Raw genomic sequence first — 25,917 nt, 5'->3', positions numbered from 1 at the left:
TGCAGGGTTTTTATTTTTTATTTTTAATAATCTGCTCAATTTTGTATAATGCTAACAGACCCATGCTAGCTTTTATTTCATTATTAGCAACGCGTTTGTTTGACAGTTCTTACTCTGCGCTTTTGCTTCCAGCGCCTCAGAGAAACTTTGAGATCGCCTTCAAGATGTTTGATTTAAACGGGGATGGCGAGGTGGACCTGGAGGAGTTTGAGCAGGTAAAAAGACGCACACACATGCACTGCGTTCATTCACTTTGAAGATATTCCATTCTTTCTTAAACTAGAGATTTTAACCACACACAGTGTAGATTCTCATCAGCTGCTTTAAAAAAAAAAAAAATTTTTTCGACGTCTTACTGCTGCACAGAAGCAGATCGAAAGGAGCCTGACATTTCACAAAGTGTGACTTCTTAATGGTCACGTTACAAATGCATGTTGAATGGTGATAACTTCCGCATGTCGTAAAATGCTGTACTCGTCGTTTACGTAAAGAAACTCCCCGTTTGCCACATATGGTAAACAAATTGCCATTAGTCTCCAATTACATTTGTAAAAGCTCTTTTTTTTCTGCTGTATTTATAAACGTGACGTGAGCGATATGAATGCAGGTAAAGCCGGGTTCACACGGTACGAAATCCGTAGTCTTTGATCGCTAGTCTGACGCGTTCCCCGACAGACGGTTAACGGCCGTCGCGATCACATTGATCCTCCGTTTAAATCCTGACAGTGTCAGAAGATTTGAGGCACAGTCCTGTAGTGTGGCTTCTCCTCCTCCATACGAGTCTTCTTAACGTGTGTCCGTTTTTCTTGACTGTCGTAGAGGTCCTACAGTGTGACATCTCCGTACAGTCTGACAGGCAACAGTCGCAAAGGACTATTCAAAATCGCACGGCTTAAGACGCGTCGTCATTCTTGTAGTGGATGGGAAACGCCCGAACCGTCTCCAGTTACTCTTTTTGAAACGTCCCTGTGGCTAAAAACTCTAAAGACGGCCGTGCACTTGAGTGCGTCTGGCGATGCCACTGTGGGCAGGGATTAACCAAAATTGCACTAATGAGCCACCCATCTGCCTCAGCGAAGAGCTTTCTGTTGGGGAAAAAAAAAAAATTTGAGCAATAGCGAGGTCAGCCATTTATTCATCATCCTATTCAATCTTTCAATTAATTATACTTTTTGACTATTTTCCTTTATATTTGATATCTGTGTCACCTGTCTGTACTTTGTTGTGAGTTTAGATCAGTGTACTCGCTATTACACTTTCCTACCACCAGGGGGTTTCTACATAATACATCAAGTTCTAAATATACGCGCGTCATCGAACACGAGAACTTGATAAATCACATCCTGTGTAGGTATGATAAACCTCAAACGCAGCCTGATGGAATTTAATGAATGATGCCAGCCAGTTCGCGTTTGTGTCCCAGCTGCTACGCGAAAGGATTTCGAGTATAAATCAAAGCTGGATAGATGGACCACAGCAGGGTTCCCTACGTGCTCGTAAGCGTACGTCTGTTCTTGATCAGACGGCTCCACTCGAAGCCCTGTATTCTGCTACTCGGGCTGTTGAAGTGTGAATTGGACTTTAAAACATTCTCTTAGCGTTGAATGTGAACCGTCAAGTCGTTCTGATAGGATTTCGGCTCTAAACCAGGCTTCGTGTTTTTGTGATATTGCAACACAGGACCAGCTCAAAATATTTCTTTACATGTGTGTATCACAGGTGCAGAGTATAATCCGTTCTCAGACCAGCATGGGCATGAGGCACAGGGATCGCTCCACCACGGGCAACACTCTGAGGACAACCGGCTGCAGCTCGGCTCTCACGACCTACTTTTTCGGGGCCGACCTGAAGGGCAAACTGACCATCGGCAGCTTCCTCGAGTTCCAAAGGAAACTGCAACACGATGTTCTCAAGCTTGAGGTACAGCAATCTAAGAGCAATTAGAGAAATTCTGAGGACTTGAAGTGGCATGCTCGTTGTTGGTGATGCTGTTTAGTGGACTTCAGATACTGACGATGGGAGTAAAAACAACAACAACAAAAAAACAAGGCCTCTCTGATTCCATTTCATTCAACTATTTTGTTACGCTTGCTACTGTTATATAAATGATTATCGAATCAAATGTCATATCGGTGGGATGCTTCTGAGTGAGACTGAGCTTCTGTCGTAGCACATAAGGCAGAAACAAAGTGGAAAAATAAGTTACAAATATTTTAGAGCTATAATTGAAATAACTTGCATGAAAGACTCCATGAATGTATCGTCAGACCCGCCAATCTTCACGCGTTTTCCATAGGCGCTCCGCATTTTAACGCCATGAGTTTAGCACACAAAAATATGTCTCTCTCCTTTTTTTTTTCTTTTCACTCCCGATAAAAACAACAGCTGAGCCAATCGACTTATGAATCTGGAACGATTCTGCACGGTCGCGTACTGTAGGTGTTCCGAGATATCCGATATTAGCCGTCACTACCTGGAAGCCCCGCCCCCTCCTTTCTATCTCGTGTTAGTAATCTCGGTGCTTGAAAGATGTGGCGCTTTCAATCTTTCTGTCAAGGTAAACGGAGAATGTTTTGAGGCCGGCCGTGTGAAATACAATCCATCGATGTACGTCCGAGAAGTGTGCATACACGACTGTAGTCAGAAACTGTTCAGTGGAAAACGTTGACCGCGTGGAGCCATTTCACAGTTTCTACGTGGGACGTCAGACATTTGTGAAAGAACTATATCGAAAATGTGTACTGGATGTTTTGGGGCATAAATGACACTGCAGTATTCACGTCCACCGTCGTTCCGTTAACTTCTAACGACGGCCTGTTTTACGCTGCGTAGCAGTTGCGTACGGACGGCCGTTGAAAATCTGCTACGGCATCATAGATGCATATCATTGACACTAAAATGCTGTGCAGTCAAGAGCTTATCTAGTCTTCTTCCTCTAAACCTCGATGGAATTTTAAATCAGCAATATATCGTTGACTTCAAAACCCAATGTATTGGATTGCCATACAAATGGAAAGAGAAGAGGGGGATGGTAAGAGAGCACTGGGGTTAAAGGAATGGATTGTGTCTATGATGGCGAAACAAAGTCAGCATGTGTCATAGTTTCAGGTTGGCTCCATCACTAAGAGCTGTTTCTCACTCTCACTCCTTTAACGTAAGTGCTGAGGCGGCAGGTCTGACTTTAACTTGCTGTCCGGTCTGTTACGATGCAGACATTTCCACCATCTCCCACCCGTTACTTCCGTTTCCTGTCTCTATTCGGCCTCTCTCTGGCGCCAGTGTCCATTTGATAGACGTTCTCACTTAGGGGGATTGAGATGAGACTGCGTGAGAAAGAAAGAAAGAGAGAGAGAGAGAGAGGGAGACAGCTCTGGCTTGCTTATCTGTGGTGCAGTGGGAAGCAGCTCGAGTCTTGTGAGGATTAATGAGCGTGATGATAACATGGGACTTGATTTGGTTCAACGTTTTGTTTTTTTTCCTCCTCTCGGTAAAAAGATAAGATGTTAGGCTGAATTTTTAATACACCGTTCGGAACAGGTTTTAGATTGACGAAGATTAGCCTCGTAAATCCTACGTTTACGTTCACTCAAGTTCACGTCTCGCACCGTACCAGTTAGTCGACTCGGACCGTGGTAGATGGAGCTATTCCTCATGTCTGGAGTTGTACAGATAAGTCCCATTTAGGTAACGCAATCCAAATCCATAATGCTGATTTTGTATTCAGAGAAATAAAGCACACAGAATCATGATTTATACTTCATGTCACTCATTCCTATTCATCTCTGGACTGTATAGATTTTTTTGTGTGTGTGTGTGTCTTGATTAACGGTACTTGACTTGCTTGTATTAATATGAGTTGAATTGCATGTGTGTGATTTCAATGCTTTTTAGACAGTATATAAGAACAGACCAGTCCCAGTGTTGCTCTGCTGTCTGGATGATGCATGACTGTGCTAGCTCATACCTCATCATGTGGCCCAAAGGAGATTTACATACAGATGGGGTGGAGATTTCAGAGAAAGAGAGTGCAAAAGAAAGAAAAGCTTTCTTTAGCAGGCCCTTTTTTTGTCCAGTACCAAAAATATATAACAGATATACAAAAGGGTTAGCTAAGCATGTGATTAAACTCCACAGTCTTACTTATCCTCTGTTTGTGTGTGTGTTTGTGCAGTTTGAGAGGAATGACCCAGTTGATGGCAGGATCACAGAGAGGCAGTTTGGGGGCATGCTGCTGGCCTACAGCGGCGTTCAGTCGCGCAAACTCAAACTGATGCAAAAAGGCCTGAAGAAGATGTTCAAAGACGCGCAGGTAAGCCTGAGAGGAAATCATAACGGAGCATTCTGGGTAAAACGCATCATTAGCTTTTTTTTTTTTCCATCCGACCGAATGGAATCGTTCAACCTCTGTCTCCTTCACATGCTCTCTCTGTACCTCTCCGAATCATTACCCATCTATACCGCATCATAACTCGCGTCTTACCGCCAAATTAGCTTTCAGGTTCTCATCGTCAGGGCTGTAATGCGTTATCGTTTACTCAAGCAGCTGAGCTTAAAGGTGTATAGGTGAGTACGAGGTGATTTATTTTTTGCGGCCGGTCCCGTTTCTTTTGTCGTACGCACTCTCGAACACGGCCTAATATTATGGATACGAGGTTTTGACATGGCTAGTGCTTTCCATTGATGAAATTATGAGTTGCTTTGGCAGGACGTTGGGGTTCATCGATTTGCTGAGTGATTAAGCACCATCTGGCGATGTGGAGGCGTTAGCTGACTAGTATGCAGACACTGGAAGGCTCCACATTTGTAACTGCGAGCCAGCTTGTAATCGCTTTGTGTTTCTATATTGATAACTCTTCTAAAAGGTTTAGATGTCACTGAACAGTATTTATACTTGTAGCAGGTGATATATAGCGTGTATGGGTCTTCTCATCACCGTTAAAATAAAACTTGTATCCAAAGTCCCTTCAAATATTTGCAGTGGTATTCATTCATGTTTTCGTATAGTGCCAGTTTTGATATTTCATTGATGTCTTCTTTACATTGAAATGACATTTTCTTTTGATAGTTTGAGTACGTTCGAGCATTTGTGCTGTACAGTGACGCAGTTCTGATTGAAAGAATTTAACATCACCGTTGAACAAGTCTGGTCAGGTTTGTTGCCTTTATTTTTTTGTGTGTCAGAACGGTAGATTACAGGAAGCTCTTCACGCCAGCACAGCCAAAAGATTGATGTATTTATTTTGTCTGGGAGAACTGCATTAAAATGAAATCAAATATGCGCCTTTATGAATCAGAACGAGATGAATTGGGCATCGAGGAATAGGAAATGTGCCTAACTCGATTTCAGATCTTCTCCTTTGGGCAAAGAGCACTTCTAGGCCGGTCTCTTTTTCTCTTAATGACTGTAATCAGGTAATTAGCCGTATCCTGCTCATCTCCCTACCTCTCCGGAGGCGCTACGCTAAAACGTCTCGCACAAAACCAATACGCGCCCAGTCGCCCGTACATCGCCCCCTCCACTGCTTCTAGAGTTATAAGAGTGAGCCTGAAGTGTCGTGCTTTTGCTGGTGCAGCATTAAGCACCGACTTTTTTTTTTTGTGCATGATAAGGCTACAGACTACCAGACAAATCAGTCACGCTTCAGCGCTAGCTAAAATGAGAGAGAAATCAAATCATCCTCAATCAATTACTACTCCTTTATTCCTTCAGTTACAACTTTTTACAAAAGGAACCTCATATCGTAAAACAAATGAACAGCCTGTATACCTTTTATTGCCTTCTGTTTCGGCTTCATTGGGTGGAAAGCGATCATTCTTTCACCTCTCGCTCGCCTCTTGTGTATTAATTAGGGCATCACGTTTGAAGAAGTGGAGAATTTTTTCACGTTTCTGAAGAATGTGAATGACGTGGACACGGCACTGAGTTTCTACCACATGGCGGGTGCTTCTATAGACAAAGGTATACGCGCACACACACACTTTTTATTTTAATTTTAATTGTAAACGTCTTACTTGTTTGGAACTCCCATCTACTAACCGTATCATTTTTCCAAGGCACTGCTCATATTTCCTCCCTCTTCTCCTCTTTCGTTCTGGCCGCCGGCCCGATCAACAGTCAGCCAGTTACTGCACTCTGTTTATCCACTGTTCCTTTATTGATCTGGAGAACTGTATCTGCTCCTGCTCATATTATACGTCACTTCCTCTTCTCTGTGCTTTCTGAAGCGCTTGCAGCCCCTCACTATGTGACATAATTAAATACAGCGTAGGTGTGCGAGGCGAGTCAGGTGGCCGCCTGCTGTAGCTATGGCAGCGGGGCCGTGTATGAATGCTGAACCTCTTAGCACAAGGATGATAACAAGGCTGACTATTTTAACGATCAGTTATTCACATACTATTATTCAGGTCGTTCGTTTATGCATATTATTCAAATATTTGTTCAGGATCGTGGCTTTCTATTCTTTTTCATTCAAATTTGGTTTTAAATATCTATCCATTATCCATCTAATCATTTAACCATTTTTGTATTAATGTCGTATGCCCGCATGTCTACGCTGCATTTACAGACACTTTGGCGTATACATTCAGCAGCCTTTTAATAGGAACACCTGTACCTCTGATTTTATCCAGTCAGGCAATCATGTGGTAGCAGCCACAATGCATGAGATCATAGAGATACAGGTTAAGAGCTTACTAATTCATTTTGACCATGGAATGGTTGTTTTCCCACACAGCAGTCTCTGGAGTTTACGCAAAAAAAAACAAAAAAAACAACAAACATCCAGTCAGAGGCGGTTCTGTGGGCAGAAATGTTTCATCGATGAGAGAGATCCAAGGAAAATGGTCAGACTGGTTTGAGCTGACAGGAAGGCTACAGAAACTCTAATAATAATAGTAATAATAATAATAGTTCCTTATTTATATAGCACTTTTCTAGACACTCAAAGCGGTTTACATTGTATGGGGGGAAATCTCTTCAACCACCACTAGTGTGTAGCATCCACCTGGATGATTGGACAGCAGCCATAGTGCTCCAGAACGCCACCACACACCATCTATTGGTGGAGAGGAGAGAGTGATCTAGCCAGTTCAAGGATGGAGATTATTAGGAGGCCGTGATAGATAAGGGCCAAAGGGGGATCTATAACAGTTTAACGTCTCATCCGAAAGACGAAATAACCACTCTTGACAATCATGGTGAGCAGAAAAGCATCTCAGAACGCACATCATGTCGAACCCTGAGACAGTAACAGCAGAAGACCATGTCAAGTTCCACTCCTCTCAGCCAAAGAACAGGACTCAATGAAACCGGACAATTGAAGATTAGCAAATGACCAAGTGACAATTTTGTCAATCTTCAACTGTCCATATTAAGATGTAGCCATATTCATTCCCTCCAGGATTTCGAAAGTGATCTCGAGCAAACCCCGCAATATTTGGAGGAGTTTGCAATTATTTAAAAAATTGGGCCAAGATCCGTCACGACACGCATTCAGCCTATGCCCTCTTTGATTCACGTGCGTCGAACATGAGTACAGCTAAAAGGTCTCATTTCCCAACAAACATCACTGCGAAATTAAACAATTCGAGTAGTTTTCTGCAGCAGAATCGAGCGTTTTCAGCCGCACCGATCACAGAAAAAAAGCCGCGAAATCCTGTACGGACTGCGTATTACTGACGCCTCCTGCTTTGTGTTCACTGTCTCACCTTTGGCTGCCTAGTAGCTGAATATGAAGGAAAAATCCTCAGGATCACCTGTAGTTATTTTTCATTTCTATGACTAATTAGGATACTGTTATATAACAGTCTGCCTCCGTAGTGGCTCAGAAATTGTTGATTAGAACAAAAACCAACAGAAGAAACTGCTCACAAATCTGGAGATGAGATCCCGAAGCAAACCTAAACAGAACACAAGCACCGTGTTCACACTGCAAGTCCGGGTTTTAAAAATCATTTTAACGTGACTGATATCCAACACCGGCCCAAACTTTTGGATTTGGGCCACTTTTGATTGCAGTGTAAATTTAGCAAGAGTCAAAGTATCGGAGGCTGAGTGCACATTAGAGACATCACAGCCGGTAAACACACACAGACAAAGTGTGCACTTTCAACACGGGAGGTTCACGCCATTACACCGGCGTCTTGTCTTTCTCTAATTCACACTCCCCCTCGTTTTATTTTATTTTTCTCATTTAATGCCTTTCATGCCTTTCACTCGCTCTCTCCCACTCATCCACCCTCTCTCTCTCTCTCTCTCTCTCTCTCTTTCTTTCCCACTCTATTCTTGGCTGAAAGAATGACATTTTCTGCTCAATACCATGCAGAACCGATAAAGTAGAAATTGATTCGTCTTGGTGCAGAAATCATAACCCGGCCTCCATCTCTCGTATCTCTTTGTCTCGTGTCACCTGTGCTCATCATTGGAGAACAAAGCAAATCAGTGGTTCTTATGGAGACTAAAGACCGTGTCATTGTCTTTGTTTGTTTCGTTGCTCCGCTGTGACCCAGAGGCTGCTGTGTGGCAGCTGATTTGTTATCCTGCCCGTCTCGTGATTCTTGATGACCCTGCTACCCTTTTTTCACACCTTTTTCACCCATTTTCTCTCATCCTTTTTCCATCTTTGTCTGATGAAAGTCCTCATCAGGGAGAAAGGGTCTTCTATTGATTCAGCTCGAGAATCACTACAGACACAAACTCGATATCTCACTGTAATCTACTTTCCTTCATGAGGCATTGCTAGTAGACTGCAGGCGAACGTGGTGGGCTCCTAGGTGCTAATATTGCGCTCTCTCTCTCTCTCTCTCTCTAGCCACAATGAAGCAAGTGGCTCGCACTGTAGCCAAGGTGGAGCTGTCTGACCACGTGTGTGACGTGGTTTTCGCCTTATTCGATTGCGACGGTAAGTGCGGGCTTGCTTCTCTCCAGAAATGAAATCTAGAATGAAACCGAAGTGCAACAACTGACAGCATCTCTTTCTCAGGTAACGGCGAGCTCTCGAACAAGGAGTTCATATCCATCATGAAGCAGAGGCTGATGCGGGGACTTGAGAAGCCCAAGGACATGGGCTTCACCCGCCTGGTGCGTGCTATGTGGAAGTGTGCGCAGGACACAGCGTGGGACTTTGCCATGCCTAAACAGCAGTAGCAGGGTATAGAGAGAGAGAGAGAGAGAGAGAGAGAGGGTGAAAAAAAAAATGAGAGAGAGAAAGAAAGACGGAGCGCAGCTTCGTCTGCAGCCAACTAAATTAAGAAATGAACTTAAGATGTCATGTAATAAATCGTGCACATGCTGTAGTGGCCAGTGCTGCTGCATGAGGTAACTGCTGCAGTGCGTGTGTGAAACAGAGAGTCTGCCACATCTGTAGCATATGTGCAAATATCACAGGATGTTTACCAATACTGAGAAAAGGTCATGGGGGGGTTGATTGTGGGGCTCTTGCACAGTGGCTTAGTGGTTAGTACGTTTTGGGGTTTGAAAACGTACTAACCTCCCCGTTTATGCAGTGTTTGCATGTTCTCCCCATGTTTTGGGGGTTTCCTCTGGGTACTCCAGTTCCCTCACCAGTCCAAAGACATGCATTGTAGGCTGATTGGTGTTTCCAAATTGTCCATAGTGTGTGAATGTGCGTGCGAGGGTGCCCTGTGATGGGTTGGCACCCCGTCCAGGGTGTCCCCCGCCTTGTGCCCCGAGTTCACTGGCATAGGCTCCAGGCTCCCCCGCGACCCTGTGTAGGATAAGCGGTGCAGAAAATGGATGTTTTGCTTTAGTGTTCAACAGTTATTAAAAAAAAAAAAAAAAAACTGTTAAAACACTCTCATCCTTCATTGCAACAGAGCGTAAGAGTTTTTGCATTGAACTTAGGGTTATACAGTAATAGTTGCATACTCAAAACACTTACTGATTCAGTAACTACTGGATGAAGGTTGGAGTTTTAAACAGGTTTCAATTCTTTTCTTAGTACAGGAAAACATGTCTGTTCTTTTCCTATAGCGCATGCCTCAGATGTGTTAGAAAATGCTGGAGTTCTACTTTAAGGGGATTGTGGGATGTTTTGCATGCATTTTTGACTGAAATGCACTGAAACAGCAGATTTACTCTGAAAAAGGTCTTTTATCAGAGCTCTCTGCCTCCTTACATATCAAAACATGTACTTTTAAAGTCTGTTTCTATTTAAAGGATGCATACAGAAAAACCCCAACAGTCAAACCTCATCACTAAGCATTACAGTGTATGTTATCACTGAGGTATTACTCTCGTTTTTTTTTTGTTGTTTTTTATATATATATATATATATATATAATTGTAAAGCGACTATGGGTGTAAGAAAAGCTACATTGAGAAATGATGTACTTGACTGTCTATTATATTATATTAAAACATTTTTCATGACGTGGTGCGAGTTTATGGGCTTAATGTGCGTGTGGAAGAGCGGCTCAGATTGAAAACGACCCTACAGTTCGGTGCAGACGCACTAGGGATGTAAGCGAATACATTATTTGGAATGAACAGGGAGTGTGCTCTAAATGGATACAAATATAGATAGGAGGAAAGTTCACAGGGCAGAGAGTGGGATCCTGCAGGGTGCAAAAAAAAAAAAAAAAAAAAGTCACACATTGAGCAGATTTTTACATTCATGCAGGTGCTAGTGAGTGACCAGGTTTGAAGGTCACATAAAGAACTATGTTCATTAACAGTGCTATGTGATGCATTTACAGCATCTTTAATATGGCTGTAGTCTAGGACAGTTTGAGTTCAATTAGGATGCTAGTTTGTTTATATTTTGGGAAATAGAGCCAACTGCAATGGTTAGAGGAAGATATCGTAGGTGGATGCAAACAAAAATTGTATATCTTTCTTTAGCTGAGAACAGTTATGATCTGGAGTGATGTAGCTGAAGTTGAGGAACTGTCAGAGCCAGAATTCACACACCATGATAAAAGTTCTGCTGTTTTTATTGCTGGGATTTCTGGTTTAGGCCACACCCCCTTGAGGCTTTAATAGAAGTGCACAGGAATTGCATTACACCCATTAAGTCTGAACTATACATTTAGTATGTATGCAGTGGAACAGTTTGGTTCATGCACAAGCAATGCTGTTTGAAAGCCTTGTTAGTGCTTATACAGAGCTTGTGCTGTAGATTTCCTGGGTCTTTAATTTAATGCTCACAGAGAGACTGCTGCATGCAACAGCCTTAAACCACACAATTCTGCTAGCAGTGTGAAGCAGATGCATAACATAGTACAAAACAAGTCTTTATGTAGAACAGTGCCAGAGCACTTGTGAAGCTCCAGTCGAGATCTGCTGAAACAGCGTTATGGCTCCATGACTGGTCTTTAGTTTGCATAGAGAGCCTGCACTATGTAGAGATGATTCATGAAAGTGTGAAGAGTGCCTTCTATATAAACATCTATACGGGATAATAAATATGTAGTATATGCAGTAGTGGAGCAATGACGACATAGTGGGCTATTTATTCACCTGTTATGCTTTTACCCCCCATTGGCATACAAAAACCTGAACAAAAGAGAAGCGGTTTTTGTTTTTCATGTCTGTAAAAAGACAACAGGCTGAAGGGCTGCACAGTCCAGTCTTGTGTCCTTTGTATGACATTGTTTCCAGAATGTTGCCTTCACACCGGTTGAAAACATCATCGCTCACATTTTTCTTTGACTTTTTGGAATCTCCACTTTTTAATATGGGACGCGTTTCTAGGCCGTACCGGAGTGTTACCGCCCTCAGCCATTTTAGATCTGTCCTGTGCACGGGTCAAGAGCCAAGGACCCGAGCGTGTCCAGTGCTGCCTCGCTCCAATTAGAAAGAAACGCAGAAAAGGTTACACAGACATGTGTTAAGAGTCAGTCAGGTTTTAATTACAAAACTCCCTCATCAATACATGAACGAATAGGACGAATCTGTTGCGCCAGTTAAAGAAGAACCAAAAACACTAAAATTGCCACAGTATGAACAATGCTAGTGCTGTTAATAATGGCTTCGTATTCACATGGGACGATGTGCACACACACGTTGCCACACATCTAGTCCGATTATAATTAACATAGAACCACGTAGCTTCACTAAGCAACCTTCACACCATTCAATATCAAGGTCTAACAGAGATAAAAAGAAACCATTCATTCATTTAAATGTCCAGAAGGAGAAATTGAGTATAACCACTTCATTTGCTCAATACAAAAAAACTAATTCCAAACAAATTCTAGGCCTTTGACACAATACAATTCTGACAAAGAGAAAAATAGAGGAAATAAAAGTATAACCGAAAACATATTAGCGAAATGAGGTCACCACCTAGTGGCTAAGAAAAGAAACTGCAACTGACATGGCCGTGTCTCTGCTCAAGGCTTTATGGGCTGGTTATTAACAACGACCTGAGTACAGCACTAATGCTGCAGTGGTCTGGGTTGCCAGATCCTACAATATGACACCACAGTGTCAGACAGAGAAATGAGTCCAGGTAGATAAAGGAAACATGGTGCTTGTGAGTTCAGCTCTTAGTCACTGTCAAATTTGATGGAGTTGACCGTGGTAGAGATGGCGCCTCCCCTGTAGCTGCCGCGCTTCTTTTTTGTCTTTTCGTGTCTGAAGGACTTGCCTTTGGTGTACTTCAGCACCTCGTTGGCCTTTTCGCCCCAATCCCCAGTCGCTCCCAACTTGAAGAGAAGAAAAGCGGGTCAAACGGGAGTTTAAAACAGTCTCCAGTAGTACGCGTGTATAAAAGAGTCACTGTGGCCTACCTTGGCTTTGAAGGAATTGTCTGCCAGGCGCGGGTCTACCTCAATCTCCTCGTCTCTTATTCTACGGAAAGGAGTAGTGCCATTCTTTAAAGGACACAACGGAAGGACAGACACAAAGGTGAAAAAAAAAAGGCGCTTAATAATAAACGTGCTTCACCACTAATAATTAGTACAGTTCGTTTTACCACTCGTTGTAGCACTCGAGTATCAGTCACAAATAATATTTTTAAAAATGTTACTTAAGTGAGTGAAGCCTAGCAGCAAACATATGCATCCTTCCAGAAATTAAGCTATAATCTTCATTTTAAATCAACCCAACAACATAAGCAGTAGATACTCCACAGTTCATGAAATCCAGACCAAATCTGTACCAACTAGTTTGGTTGGTGTGATTTATTATCTAGCGGTGAGTCATGCAGCTCAAAGCTGCTATAAAACACTACAAGTAGTACAAAGCATCACCTCAGTCAGTGGGAAACACTCCCACTGCACTCATTTTTAATGACACAAACACACTTGAAAGCCTTGACCTTATACTCAAATATGTAGGACGATGTAGAAAGAAGGAAAGTGGCTCTCGTGCAAAGGTTTTTCAAAGCTAAAAACCCAGCCACACTCTTCAGCCTGCAATAATCATTCTTACCTTCTGTTTGGCCTTGGGGAAGGAATGAGGCGTGACGTTAGCAAGCTTTTTGTTTTTGGGTGTTTTCAGTGAAGCTTCCTCGTCCTCCATGTCTTCCGCAGTCCTCTTTGTTTTGCCCCCAGTGCCTGTGGTTTAAAAAATAAAGTGATTAGCAGTGTAGGAGTGCACTGTTAAGCCAAAAAAAAAAAAAAAGTGGTTTTGGGGCAAAAATATAATTAGTAATTTAGGAATCGGAGCAACTGGCAAAGACGAAAAGAAAAAAAAGTGAACATTTTGTCCATATTATCAGCAAAGAGGTTGGAGGCAGAGACCTAGGAATCTCTGTTCATTGCCCTCACTACATAAATGGTTACTCGGGCAATTTAGTTGCGTATACGAGTAGGATTTAACCCTGGCATACTATAGTCTAGTAAATAGGAAATACGAAATGAAGACGGTGGTAATTTAGGTCACAGCATCTTAGTCTTCAAAAGCTGTTTTCACAAGCACATCAGCCAAGAGTCCCAAAATCCCCTGCTACTATTCTCCATTTCTGGCAATTTGTGACTACACTGATCACCCAATTTCTAATTTATACACTTGTTTCATTAGCTTATTGGTACCCTCGTGTTTAGCAGCATCACACTCTGTTATTTAGAACTGTCAAGATTGATGTGATGCCACAAGATCCAGTACTTTGGTTGATAAGAACATAAAAAAATAGGTCAATACTACAATACTGCACATACTGGTTCAAAAATGAAATAAGGCTCAGAGAAACAAGATTTTCATTACCATTTGCAGGAGCAGCGGTAGGGGTCTTGGGAGTTTTCACCTCGTCCTCGGATGAAGAGCTCTCAGACGAGCTGCTCTCAGGCTTTGGCTTTGCTGCAGCAGTTGGTGTGCTTTTCGCAGCAGGTGTGGTTTTTACTGGTGCCTTTGTTGTCTCCTCTTCGTCATCAGAGCTGTCTTCACTAGAGGACGACGACTCTGCGGCCTTCGAGATGGGTTTCTTTGCTGTAGAGGCAGGGGTTTTGGGAGCTTCTGTTTTCCTCTTCGTCACGGCAGGTTTGGCCGGTGTCGTTTTGGGAGCTTCAGCCTCTGAATCAGAGCTGTCGGAAGAGTCTGAGCTGCTGCTCTCAGCCTTTTTGGTGCTTGCTGGAGTTACAGCAGGCTTAGAGGTGGCAGCAGGTTTCCCTTTAGTCCCCTCATCCTCCTCACTGGAACTTTCAGAGCCACTGCTGCTGGACTCAGCTGCGGGTTTAGACGCTGTGGGTGTGGCTTTAGATGCTGTGGGTGTGGCTTTAGATGCTGTGGGTGTGGCTTTAGATGCTGCGGGTGTGGCTTTAGACGTAGGGGTGGAGCTCACGGGTTTAGCAGTCTTACTTGCTGGGGTCTCATCTTCCGAGTCGGAGCTGTCGCTGTCCGAGTCTGAGCTGCTCTCGGCAGGCTTGGACGGAGTCTTGGGTGTGACTGCAGTTTTCGGTGTGGCTTTCGGTGTGGCCACTGGTTTAGGGGTGGTTTTCGGTGTTGCTGGTTGGGCTGCAGGTTTGGCAGGAGCCTCATCTTCTGAGCTATCGGAGTCTGTTAGCCAAAACAGAACACGGCCTTGTTACTTTTTATATTAATGACAATATACAATGACTTAGGACATGCTGTAAGCCAACTTCTAACAAATAAAGGAAATCAACCCGACAGCACGGTGCATCCCTGAGAGCAAAACTGCAGACTTACATAACAAATGCGGTCTTATACATATAATCATGAAGAGGATCTGCTGTTCTTACCTGAGCTTGAGGACACAGCTTTCTTTGCAGGTGCAGCCTTTGCTGGAGGAGTCTTAACTGGGACAGCTTTAGCAGCTGGTTTGGCTTTATCATCCTCATCATCAGACTCCTCCGAACTGGAAGAGGACGACTCTTTGGTGGCCTTTGCTGCAGGAGTGGCCTTTGCTGCAGGAGTGGCCTTTGCTGCAGGAGTGGCCTTTGCTGCAGGAGTGGCCTTTGCTGCAGGAGTGGCCTTTGCTGCAGGAGTGGCCTTTGCTGCAGGAGTGGCCTTTGCTGCAGGAGTGGCCTTTGCTGCAGGAGTGGCCTTTGCTTTGATGGCCGGCTTGTTTGCCTCCTCGTCGTCATCCTCTGAGCTTGATGATGAGGAGTCATCTTCAGCAGGAGCTGCCGCTTTCTTAGTGGGACCTGCTGGGGCCTTAGCGGGAGTTGCTTTAAGTGGAGCAGCTTTGGCAGCTGGCTTCTCTGCTTCATCCTCTGAGCTTGAATCTGTAAGACCAAACAGTTAGCATGAAAAAAACCCCCACAAACTTAAGAAAACACTGAGTTGACTTGTAATAGGGTTATAAGCATTATCCCAGAATTGTTTGGTCGTCATACCAGAACTGTCTGAACTGGATTCATCATTCTTGGCTGCAGGTTTAGGAGTCGCAGGTTTAGGAGTCGCAGGTTTAGGAGTCGCAGGTTTAGGAGTCGCAGGTTTAGGAGTCGCAGCCTTTGTATGGGCTACATAAATACAAAAAAAGTTGGGTTTCTCAATACGCCTAATGTCTCAACCATCCAAGTCCCTTGCGTCTAGAAGTAGTATGTTAACCACTCAATACATCAAACAAGGGGAAAAAAACTAAACCACATTTAATATAAAGTCTAGCTATCCAAACTCTTACCAGGGGCTTTCTTTTCTTCCTCCTCATCACTACTGTCTTCACTGCTGTCAGATGAATCTTGTTTAGCTGCTGGAGCAGGGGCCCTCTGAGCTGCAGGTGGCGGTACCGCACTGTATGCACCTACAAGCAAGGAAACAAAACCTCAGCCACACTGCAGATGGGTTTATTTCCTACGTGCTCATTTCCTCCTCTCAATGGTTCTAAAGACAGTACCTGCTTTGGGCTTCTTACTGGGTGGAGCCTTTTGTTCCTCATCTGAAGACTCGTCACTGCTGCTGCTCGCATTGGCCGGAGCTGGAGCCTTCACCGGGGCAGGAGCTTTTACTACTGGCTTTAATGCACAAATCAGAAATATATTCAAATCTATCAAAGATGTACTTCCACGTTCAAGACGCATCAGTTATCTCTCTAGAGGTCACTGCGTTACCGCTGGATGTTTCGATGATTACAGTTTTTATTGGACAGCATCAAAATACTTTTAAATAAAATCACATCTCAGAACCCGACCTTTGCTGGAGCCTCGTCTTCAGAGGAACTTGAGCTTTCCTCACTGCTGCTCTCCTGCTTCTTCTGAGCTGGGGCTTTAGGAGCGGCCGTGGCTTTAGGGGTCACGGTCGTCGGCTTGGCTCCTGAGAAGCACGGAACAAGTTCATTAAATTCATTCAATGAGAGCCAAAACGAACCAATCCACTGAGCAGTGAGTTTGAGTGAGCAAAAAAACGCATTAATCATTTATCGTAAAGCAGTGAACACACTGTAGCCCATTTAAAGGAACTTGTCAAAAAAAATATCCTTGCACTAGTACAAATGCGCCAGTGATATGATCATTTGATTTAAATGATCAATAAATACTCCGATACGGTGGAATTTTTAGACGAGGCCATCATACAGTGGAAATTTCACACTATAACACCTCTAGTTCCAGGTAGAGAGCAGTTTCTTAACCTTAAAATGAACTGTGCTTTCTTACTATGACGTCCTTATAATTCTCTCCCCCCCCCCCCCATGTTAAATGAATGGAGAAGCGGTCACACCTGCTAACTTCCTGTAGTGTGAATCAGTGTCATGCTACAGCCTTTTACCTGTGGCTGCAGGTCTGGCTGATTCTTCCTCCGAGTCAGACTCCTCACTGCTGGAGCTGGTGTCCTTCTTCCTAGCTGCTGGTGCAGGCTTCACAGCTGGGACCTTCTGAGACGCCGAACAAAACGATTGCCAAATTAGAAACCGCGATATTGATAGAATGGCGGCTACCCATCAGCTTTTGGGCAGATTTGCACAATCTGATAGTTTACTTTTACTGGGGCTTTAGTGGTGGCTTCATCCTCAGAGTCACTGGAATCTTCGCTGCTGCTGGACGCCGCCGCCTTCTTCGCCGGTGCCGCCGCCACCTTCGTCACCTGTGCCACAGCCTTCTTCACCGGTGCCGCAGCCTTCTTCACCGGTGCCCCAGCTGCTGTAGGTGGATGTAAGTTATAAACAAAGGCTGTATTTTCAAATATATACTGATATTTATACATTAACCTAGAATGTGGCTTTTCAGAAACAATACAAGTCTGAGTTTGGCCAACATGCAAAAGTTGTACAGCTTTAAGGGACTGAACATTCCTCAGGTGTCTTAGGGCACATCAATAATCCTGATAGCTGTAGTTCAGAAATGGCGAAGAAATCCTTTACCCTGAGGTGTTTTCTGGACAGGTGCCGCATCCTCCTCATCGCTGCTCGACTCCTCTTCACTGGAACTCTCGTCCTGCTTTGCTTTCTTTGCACTCGGTCCATTAACCTCAGGACCTCCGGGGGCCGCTTTCCGTTTTGTAGCCTCCCGAGACCTAACACAAGTGAGGATATGTTACTTATCAGATACAAGCGATTGGCAAAAGAAGTTAATTCTAACAGGATAACAGCGTTGTTCAACATATACTTACTTAACCCAAAAACTGAAGATATCAAGGAGCCCTTCCTCATTTTGGTCCTGAGGTTTCTAAATAGAAAAGGAGGCATTAATAAATGCAGAACTTGTATAAAACAGCTTATACATGGTGACTACTAAATAATAAATCAACAAACTAATCCTGCTGGAAGAATGAAGTCATGGCAACTATGAGAGATTTTTCTCTGGCATTTCAAAAGGTCCTACAGGACTCACATGAGGAGGTCCCTCATGGTGATAATAAGATAACAGAGATTTAACAGAATGGGTGGGTGTTTGTAATGTCCGTTGTTTTCTATGATCGTGAACTTAATAAACACTAACATACAGCGTTCAGACAGAAGCAGGAAATACTCCACTGAGATATCAATCAATCGATCGATCGATTGTATATAGTTGAATAGTGTAAACTAATCCCGGGTCATAAAACAGCTCTCTAACTACTAAACGACAAACAGTGTTAGAGTATTATTCGTTGTTGTAGTTAGTTAAGTAGAACCTCTACACTGTGTTTCTCACGTGTAGACACGTGTTTGTAACACGCTTAGCAAGCTGCTGCGCGTGCCTTCCTATTTAACCCACTGTCTGTCTAACACACAACACAACCTCACGTGTACTTACGACTTTAGCTTGCTTTATAAATTCATTGGCGGCTTTGGTGAACTTGTTCTCTAAAAGAAACGTATAAACGTGTTGGTAGAGATCACTGGGCACCGAGCTACCCGCCGCCATCTTCACTGCACTGCTACACGCGACGCAGCCGACTGAACTCGTGTCACGTGAACACGGAAAATGGCGCACAAGAAATACGTCATGATCGGGTTTTTCTTAACCTGTAGCTCTTGTAATACAACATTATTCACTCTTTAACTAAACGTATTAGCCGTATAGCGAGCCACCGTGTGGGATTATTAACTTTAAACGTACCTCGCAACTAAGCCGTTTTAGAGTTTGGAGGATTTATAGCAACAGTTTAAAAACCGGCCTCCAACACGACAGGGGGCGCTGTGGCTGCGGCTGCATCTCAAATGGAAACAATAGGTCTGACGATCGCGGTGCAACGAAGACGACGAAGAAGAAGAAGCGGAAGCACGTCGTTAATGTTGAACTATAATGGCGGCGTCCTGTGTGTAATAGTGAAGTCACTTTTTTTGCTCTCTGAAGGGATTTTTAGTCTTGAATGTGCACGTTACACCGCAGCCAGGTTTAACTCGGGTAACTATGCCTCGTTACGAGCTGTCTTTGGTGCTGAAGGCCATGCAGAGGCCGGAAACCGCGGCGGTGCTGAGGCGCACGGTGGAGACCTTGATGGAGCGCGGCGCCGTGGTCAGAAATCTCGAGAACCTCGGCGAGAGAAGACTGCCGTACAAGATCAGGAAACACAACCAGCGGCACACGCACGCTGCCTACTTCCTGGTCGACTTTCACGCCTCACCGTCTATTCTGACGGCCTTACTGAATCACCTGGAGAGAGACGTGGACGTGGTGCGGCAGACGGTGTTAAAGAAAGACTCAGAGCTTCCCAAAGGCCCCTGCTGTGCTTCCTTACCTTCTCAGACAAACTAGTCGACTTCTGCATAAACGTGAGGTTTTACAACGACCATGTACCCCATGAGCATGTGTGGAATAATAGTAACTCTTGAAATTAAGTGAAGGACCAGTAGACAAGAGTGTGTTTGGGTTTTATTGTGGCACAAGCTCGTTAGCTGTCATGTACACACACTTATACCACAATGCTGATTGCTTTTCTATGACATCTGACAGTAGTTACAGCTCCAAGACAAATCACAGGTTTAGATTAATGCACTAATTATCGTTTCTATAGTAACAGCTCATTCGCATTCCCCATATTGCAGACACTCGATACAAATTCATTTAAAATGTCCAGGCGTTAGGGTAGTTTATAGTGATGCCACCTTGCAGCTTGTTCTCCTTGTGTACCTGTGGGTATGCATGCATGTATCTGGATTGGCTACAATAAATTGCCTGTAGATGTCAGTGTGTCCTGTGATGGACTTGAGGATGTATTCAGGATGTATTCCAACCTCATGCCCAGTCCAGTATAGGCTCTGACCAGGACAAAGCAGATTCACTGGATCACACCTGCGGTCTGTCTCTTTAAAGTCTCCGTGAAGTTCTTTGAAACACGCGGCGTTATTCGTCGTGTTGGTGCGATTTCCGTTGAAACAGGAAGTCGGAAGGACATATCGAGTGGCTCCTCTCCCTTTCTTTAAATATCTAATCTCTCAACGGAGGCGACTTCAGCAAGGTGGTTTTTATAATGTTGGGGGTGGGACACTTCAGATTCTCGAGAGCATTTGATTGGACAGAAACTCTGACGATTTACAGAATTATGTCGTCAAAATTGTTGACGAGCGAGAGACTGTACATTTTGAACGCATATATCTTCTAAATGCGAATTCTGTCATTTATTCTGGAGCACACTAGCTTCTAGATAACCTTATGGCTAACATATTCATATATGCCACAAAACATGTATTTTAATTTCGCCGGGACGTCACGTGGAAAGTCCGCAGATCTTGTTGTAGCTTGTCTGAAGGTTGAAGCTGCATTGCTGCACTGTTAAACACTGTATTACCGATGAGTGTTGGGCGTGCCAGATAATTCCAAGTACCTACAAGTACTGGGCTATTCTTAATCAAATTGTTCTGGAAACAAATAACGTTGTGATGATGTATCATTTAGTTTGGCTGCATAGTCGGTTTGTAGTCAGTTGGGCAGATTTTGAACTCTTGGATTGGATTGACCCCTGATCTACTTGGCTATCTCCTCCGCAAGTGTGTCAAGTTGCTTGGAATCACATGGCTCTTGGCGCCACTGGCTTTGCGTTTGCCACTGCTAGGAGCATCGGACACGGCAGTGTTATAAGGGATTTTAAACACCTCGCTATCTCTGCCGGATTTACAATAGAAGTAAACTATGGATTAACGGCTCGTAAGTGTATAGTTAAAGACTATAGCATATGAACAATTAGTTTTAATCATCTAACCCTTGATCAGTGCTCAGTTTCTGATCCAAAACACTGCTGGCTAGATATTTGCGGTTCTCGAGCCATGCAGTGACAGAGATGTTTAAAAATTCCAGAAAGCTTGCTTCACCTGATAAACTCATACCTTCGTATTGCACCTATATGATGGGCTTGCCTGATAAAATGACCAGTGAGTAAATAAATAAATAAACAAATAAACAAATAAGCAACCGAGTTACACTTTTGACCCTTAATCTGTACCGTTATCACATTCATGTCTGCATTCTAGATCTGTGAAATGACTGACAAAGCAATATCAGTGCTGTCTAAGGGACTCTGTCTGTGAGTTACCCATGATGCATTGTAAGCATACATATCTAATATTTTATTATGATGAAGTGTCTGTGGACATGTTCTTATAAGTTCTCGATTAGACTGGATTCTAATATAAATAATAGCATTTGGGCATTAGCCTCACGACTGGTGGATTATACTGGACACCTGCAGAGGCGACACATGAGCACTGACTCAACAGGCATTGTCATTAGTGTAGTATTGTTTTCTAAATTGAGAAGTGAGGAAAACTCATTGCTTATTTCTCTTTTTCCCCCTCAGGTCTTTAAGGAAGAAGACGTGCTGCTGGGTTTTTTCTGAATTTCAACTATGTTCATGTGAGAGTTTATTATGAGAAATGAATAAACGGGAAAAAATGTAATCTTTTAAAAATATGTTTGTGTTTTTTGTTAATTCATGTCTAATAAGTTAAGACTTTTTTTTAAAATTATTTTATTTATTTATTTATTTATTTAAAATTAAACCCATAACAGTGCAGTATGTGCATGCCGCTGACAAAGGAATAGAAAATTCTTCAAAATAAAACCGAAATCGTTAAAGGAATAAAACAAAAGCCTTTCATCCCAAGTGTGTGTATGTATGTGTGTGTGTATATTTATATATATATATATATATATATATATATATAAATAATATGAACTAAACTTGAATTGTATTTAAAAAAAATTGAGGCACGGAGTTTGATTAGGATTGAACATTTACAGTAATGACATCAACTGTGATCACAGATCCGATTAAATCATGGGTGTGTGTTGGAATGTGTCTCTTTAATGTGTTAAAATGAAAGAGTTAAGTGGTAAGATTCTTTTGAACTCACTCAGAATTCAAGGAAAATAATTGTATGTTTAGTTGTATGTATATATTATATTACCTTTGTGAACAAAAGAAGAGTCAAATAACAATAGGTTTGTCCTCATTTAAGCACATTTACTCAAGTTAAAAGTAAATGATTATATACCACAGTGATGATCTCAATTTTGATCAGTCAAAAGGATTATTTTTCTGTCCCCCCCCCCCCCCCCACCCTATTATTTGTTATTTTATATACCATTACCTGGATTTAATTCAAATCACAAGTTTATATAAATATGCTTGTTCAAATGTTATCATTTCTATAGTAACTCATTCACTGGGAATTGTATGGTTGACTGTTTACAGCTGCAGAAAGACCGGTAATAACAGGAACTAAATTGTTTCTATAACATAACTATAAACGGCTATTATATATAGCTATTTAATGAATTAAAAAGAATTCACTGGGCCCCATTTATCATTCTGGATATGAGCGAATTTATTTGTAGCTCATTTTTATGAGCATTAGAAATGTGGTATTTATGAAAATCCGGTAATTTATGGAAAAATGTTCGAAAAGAAGACTTACTAACGTAAATATTGACTGAGCTTCGAATCATATCATTTGCAGTGAATTACTGGAGCCGAATTACAGGAAAGGTGAAACAGTGGGGTACAAAGAAAAGGGTTTGACATGAAAACAGAGAAACAAATATACACTGTACTCAAGTGATCATGGACATTGAGCAAATCATACTGGGAAACTGCTTTTGATTTATTTATTTATTCATAGTGTCTATTCAAAGTCATTTCTCACACACCAATCCACCCTCCCTGATGCTGTTTTGGAAAAACAGGAGTGTGTGTGTCATAGGAACTCATGCATTACACTAGGGAGTATACTAGGGAGCAAATTGCAGTTTGAGACATACCTGATCCGTCACTTATCGGTCATTTAGTGCTGGTTACTATGAAGTGTTGCACAACATTAAAAGAAAATGCCATGGCAAATGGACCCAACTTATACGCTGAGCCATTACAGCAAATCCTCCTTTTATACATTCTTAATTTAATGACTGGTCTTATTTGTCTTTCTTTATTTGATTTTATTTTTCAGATTTAATATTAGTTCATGCTTTCGTCACCTTTAGGTTGGATTATTGTAATGCTTTACTGTGTGGATGTTCCAGTAGTAGCATAAACAAGCTCCAGTTGGTCCAGAACGCAGCTGCAAGTGTCCTTACTAGAACCAGAAGATATGACCACATCACCCCTATCTTATCCACACTGCATTGGCTGCCAGTAAAATTTCACATTCATTATAAAATACTACTATTGACCTATAAAGCACCGAATGGTCTCGCACCACAGTACCCGAGTGAACTTTTGGTCTTTTGTGATCCGCCATGAATACTGTGATCAAAAGGTGCAGGCTATTTGTTGGTACCTCGAATAGTGAAGGTTACAGAAGGGGGAAGAGCGTTCTCTTACAAAGCCCCACAGTTATGGAACAGCCTTCCAATTAGTGTTCGGGACTCAGACACGGTCTCAATGTTTAAATCCAGGCTGGAAACATATTTGTTTACTCAAGCCTTCCATGAATAGACTTTTTTTTTTTTTTACGCAAAAAGTACACTGTCTTATCCATTACGGGACAATAAGCATACCTAACAATCTCTGCCTCTCTTTACCTCCCTCTCGCTCCCTCTCTCTTTCTGTCGAGCTACACATGGTACTCCTGAGATGCCAGTAATCCTGACCCTTTTTGCTCTCCGGACCTGCCTGATCCATCCTGATGCCCTATCTCTGGTTGGTGTTCTCATCAACTGGAGGATACATTCTGTTACTGAGGAAGACCCCAAGGCTTCACAGCCTGGAGATTGCTGAATATGGTGCCACTTGAAGTACCATGAGAGTGGTTTTGGACCTCAATTTGACGTGGACAGTTGCACTGTGGTCGCTGGGACTACGGTTGCTGCGAAGGCCTTAGGACTGCAATTACCACATACAGTTTTGCACTCAGTTCTCCTTTACTGAACAGTGGATCAGTTCAACAAAACAGACTTCATATAAAAACTATAATGAACTTTCCTTTAATTTCACACTATCCGTTTTGCCCAGATGACCATGAGTTCCCTTTTGAGTCTGGTTCCTCTTAAGGTTTCTTCCTCATATCATCTTAGGGAGTTTTTCCTCACTACCGTCACCACCGGCTTGCTCAATAGGGATAAATTCACACATTTAAAATATGCATCCTGTGTTTATATGTTTCTGCAAAGCTCCTTTGAGACAATGTCCATTGTAAAAAAGTGCTATACAAATAAAATGGAATTGAATTTCTTTATTTAATGCCATTAATATGAAACACTTCACAAGTTTCATATTGTTTTTGTGTGTGTGTGTGTGTGTAAATGTAATACACAAAACGAATTCGACTGCACAATCTTCACTGAGTGTGAAAGCACCCCAAGAATGTATTATCTGAGTAATTATATTCCGGGGAGCAAACCTGTCTCAGGCAGCAAAACAGACATTACTCGAATAATAAATTCTTGGGGTCCTTTCACACTCAACAAATTCATTTGCTCAAGCAACCTTTCTTGTATTTTTTTAAGCAAATCTGACTCGATTGAGTTGCTTTGTCTATGAGTGCTCAGGCTGCAAGAGAGTCATGATTGCACACTGAATAGAACCACATTAACTAAAAAACTAAATCAATTAATCCCTTTAAGGTAGTGGGGTGCCAATATAACTATATATATATATATGTGTGTGTGTGAACCCCCCGCCCCCATTGACCTTGATGGCTGCTCTGTGAAACTTGTCTAGATTAATTTTTGTAGCAGAATAGACATGTTTGTTCACAGACTGGAACACAGTTCATGAAATAAACCATTAATAAGTAAGAATAGTGCGCACTGTGGTTTAGCGGTTAGCACGTTCACCTCACACCGCCAGGGTCGGGGGTATGATTCCCGCTGCTTCCCTGTGTGTGCGCGGAGTTTGCATGTTCTCCCTGTGCTGTGGGGGTTTCCTCGGGGTACTCTGGTTTCCTCCCCCACTCCAAAGACATGCCCGGTAGGCTGCCTGGCATGTCCAAAGTGTCCATAGTGTATGAATGGGAGTGTGAGTGTGCCCTGTGACGAATTATCACCCTGTCCAGGGTGTACCCCGCCTTGTGCCTGATGCTCCCTGGGATAGGCTCCAGGTTCCCCACGACCCAGAAGGATAAGCTCTGTAGAAGATGGATAAGTTAAATGAAATACATAAATAAAAACTATTGGGGCGCTCATACATTACACTTGATACTGGAATAAAGTTGGTGTGACGTTGGACGTTCGATATTCGCGGATAATCGGAAATTAGGGGACCGTCTCTAAAGTTACATACAACATTGTTAAACACGTTTCTAACCAATAGCATTTGAAGGGAATGACTTACAGTCATTTAACCAACTGTAAAGTGTTCATCTAGGTGTCAGGTATAATACACACCTCTTATTTTTAAAAAAAAAAATATTTATCAAAATATGCTACTAAATCATATGAAAATATGGCCTTGTATGTCACTACAGAATGGGCCCATACACAAAATATGCCATGATTTAAAGCTCAATAGCATTTGAAGGGAATGACGTTCAGTCACAAAACCAACTGTAAAGTGTTCGACTAGGTGTCAGGTATGATGCACACCTTTTTAGATTTTTGATATTTATCAAAATCTAATAAGCAAAAGTCATTCCCTTCGAATGCTACTGAAGTTAGAAACGTGTTTAACAATGTTGTATGTAACTTTACAGACGGTCCCTT

At 42.6% G+C, this 25,917-nt stretch overlaps 3 protein-coding genes across 6 annotated transcripts in view; 2 read left to right on the top strand and 1 right to left on the bottom strand.

Annotated features, from left to right (window-relative positions):
* Nucleotides 1-10,160, top strand: part of micu1 (mitochondrial calcium uptake 1) — a 39,640-nt gene extending 29,480 nt beyond the window's left edge. Inside the window, exons 7-12 of the mRNA XM_017463446.2 lie at nucleotides 133-215; nucleotides 1,720-1,920; nucleotides 4,172-4,309; nucleotides 5,851-5,959; nucleotides 8,811-8,900; nucleotides 8,982-10,160. Of these exons, the coding sequence (XP_017318935.1) occupies nucleotides 133-215; nucleotides 1,720-1,920; nucleotides 4,172-4,309; nucleotides 5,851-5,959; nucleotides 8,811-8,900; nucleotides 8,982-9,145 (785 nt within the window). The 3' untranslated portion in view covers nucleotides 9,146-10,160. The remainder of the gene's footprint in view (nucleotides 1-132; nucleotides 216-1,719; nucleotides 1,921-4,171; nucleotides 4,310-5,850; nucleotides 5,960-8,810; nucleotides 8,901-8,981) is intronic.
* Nucleotides 10,161-11,849: 1,689 nt separating this feature from the next.
* On the bottom strand, nucleotides 11,850-18,751 carry nolc1 (nucleolar and coiled-body phosphoprotein 1). Of its 4 annotated transcripts, none has more exons than XM_017463438.3 (14): nucleotides 18,595-18,751; nucleotides 17,969-18,024; nucleotides 17,721-17,872; nucleotides 17,339-17,499; nucleotides 17,129-17,234; nucleotides 16,554-16,675; nucleotides 16,260-16,377; nucleotides 16,047-16,166; nucleotides 15,760-15,885; nucleotides 15,163-15,648; nucleotides 14,171-14,959; nucleotides 13,397-13,521; nucleotides 12,754-12,837; nucleotides 11,850-12,669 (listed from the first exon to the last, which is right to left on the bottom strand). In XM_017463438.3, exons 1-14 carry the CDS (start codon nucleotides 18,703-18,705, stop codon nucleotides 12,511-12,513), a joined length of 2,715 nt encoding a protein of 904 aa, XP_017318927.2. In that variant the 5' UTR covers nucleotides 18,706-18,751; the 3' UTR covers nucleotides 11,850-12,510. The 4 variants fall into 4 exon arrangements, with proteins under 4 accessions (XP_017318927.2, XP_017318929.2, XP_017318928.2 ...); XM_017463440.3 differs by having other exon boundaries at nucleotides 17,129-17,231; XM_017463439.3 differs by having other exon boundaries at nucleotides 17,339-17,496.
* Nucleotides 18,752-19,017: 266 nt separating this feature from the next.
* Nucleotides 19,018-24,452, top strand: mrps6 (mitochondrial ribosomal protein S6). Its single transcript, XM_017463448.3, has 2 exons — nucleotides 19,018-19,556; nucleotides 21,578-24,452. Exon 1 carries the CDS (start codon nucleotides 19,195-19,197, stop codon nucleotides 19,537-19,539), a length of 345 nt encoding a protein of 114 aa, XP_017318937.1. The 5' UTR covers nucleotides 19,018-19,194; the 3' UTR covers nucleotides 19,540-19,556; nucleotides 21,578-24,452.
* Nucleotides 24,453-25,917: the final 1,465 nt, after the last annotated feature.

The sequence above is a fragment of the Ictalurus punctatus genome, chromosome 3 (assembly GCF_001660625.3).
Source record: "Ictalurus punctatus breed USDA103 chromosome 3, Coco_2.0, whole genome shotgun sequence".
Lineage (NCBI taxonomy): Eukaryota > Metazoa > Chordata > Actinopteri > Siluriformes > Ictaluridae > Ictalurus > Ictalurus punctatus.
This window is presented reverse-complemented; position numbering and strand designations above follow the sequence as displayed.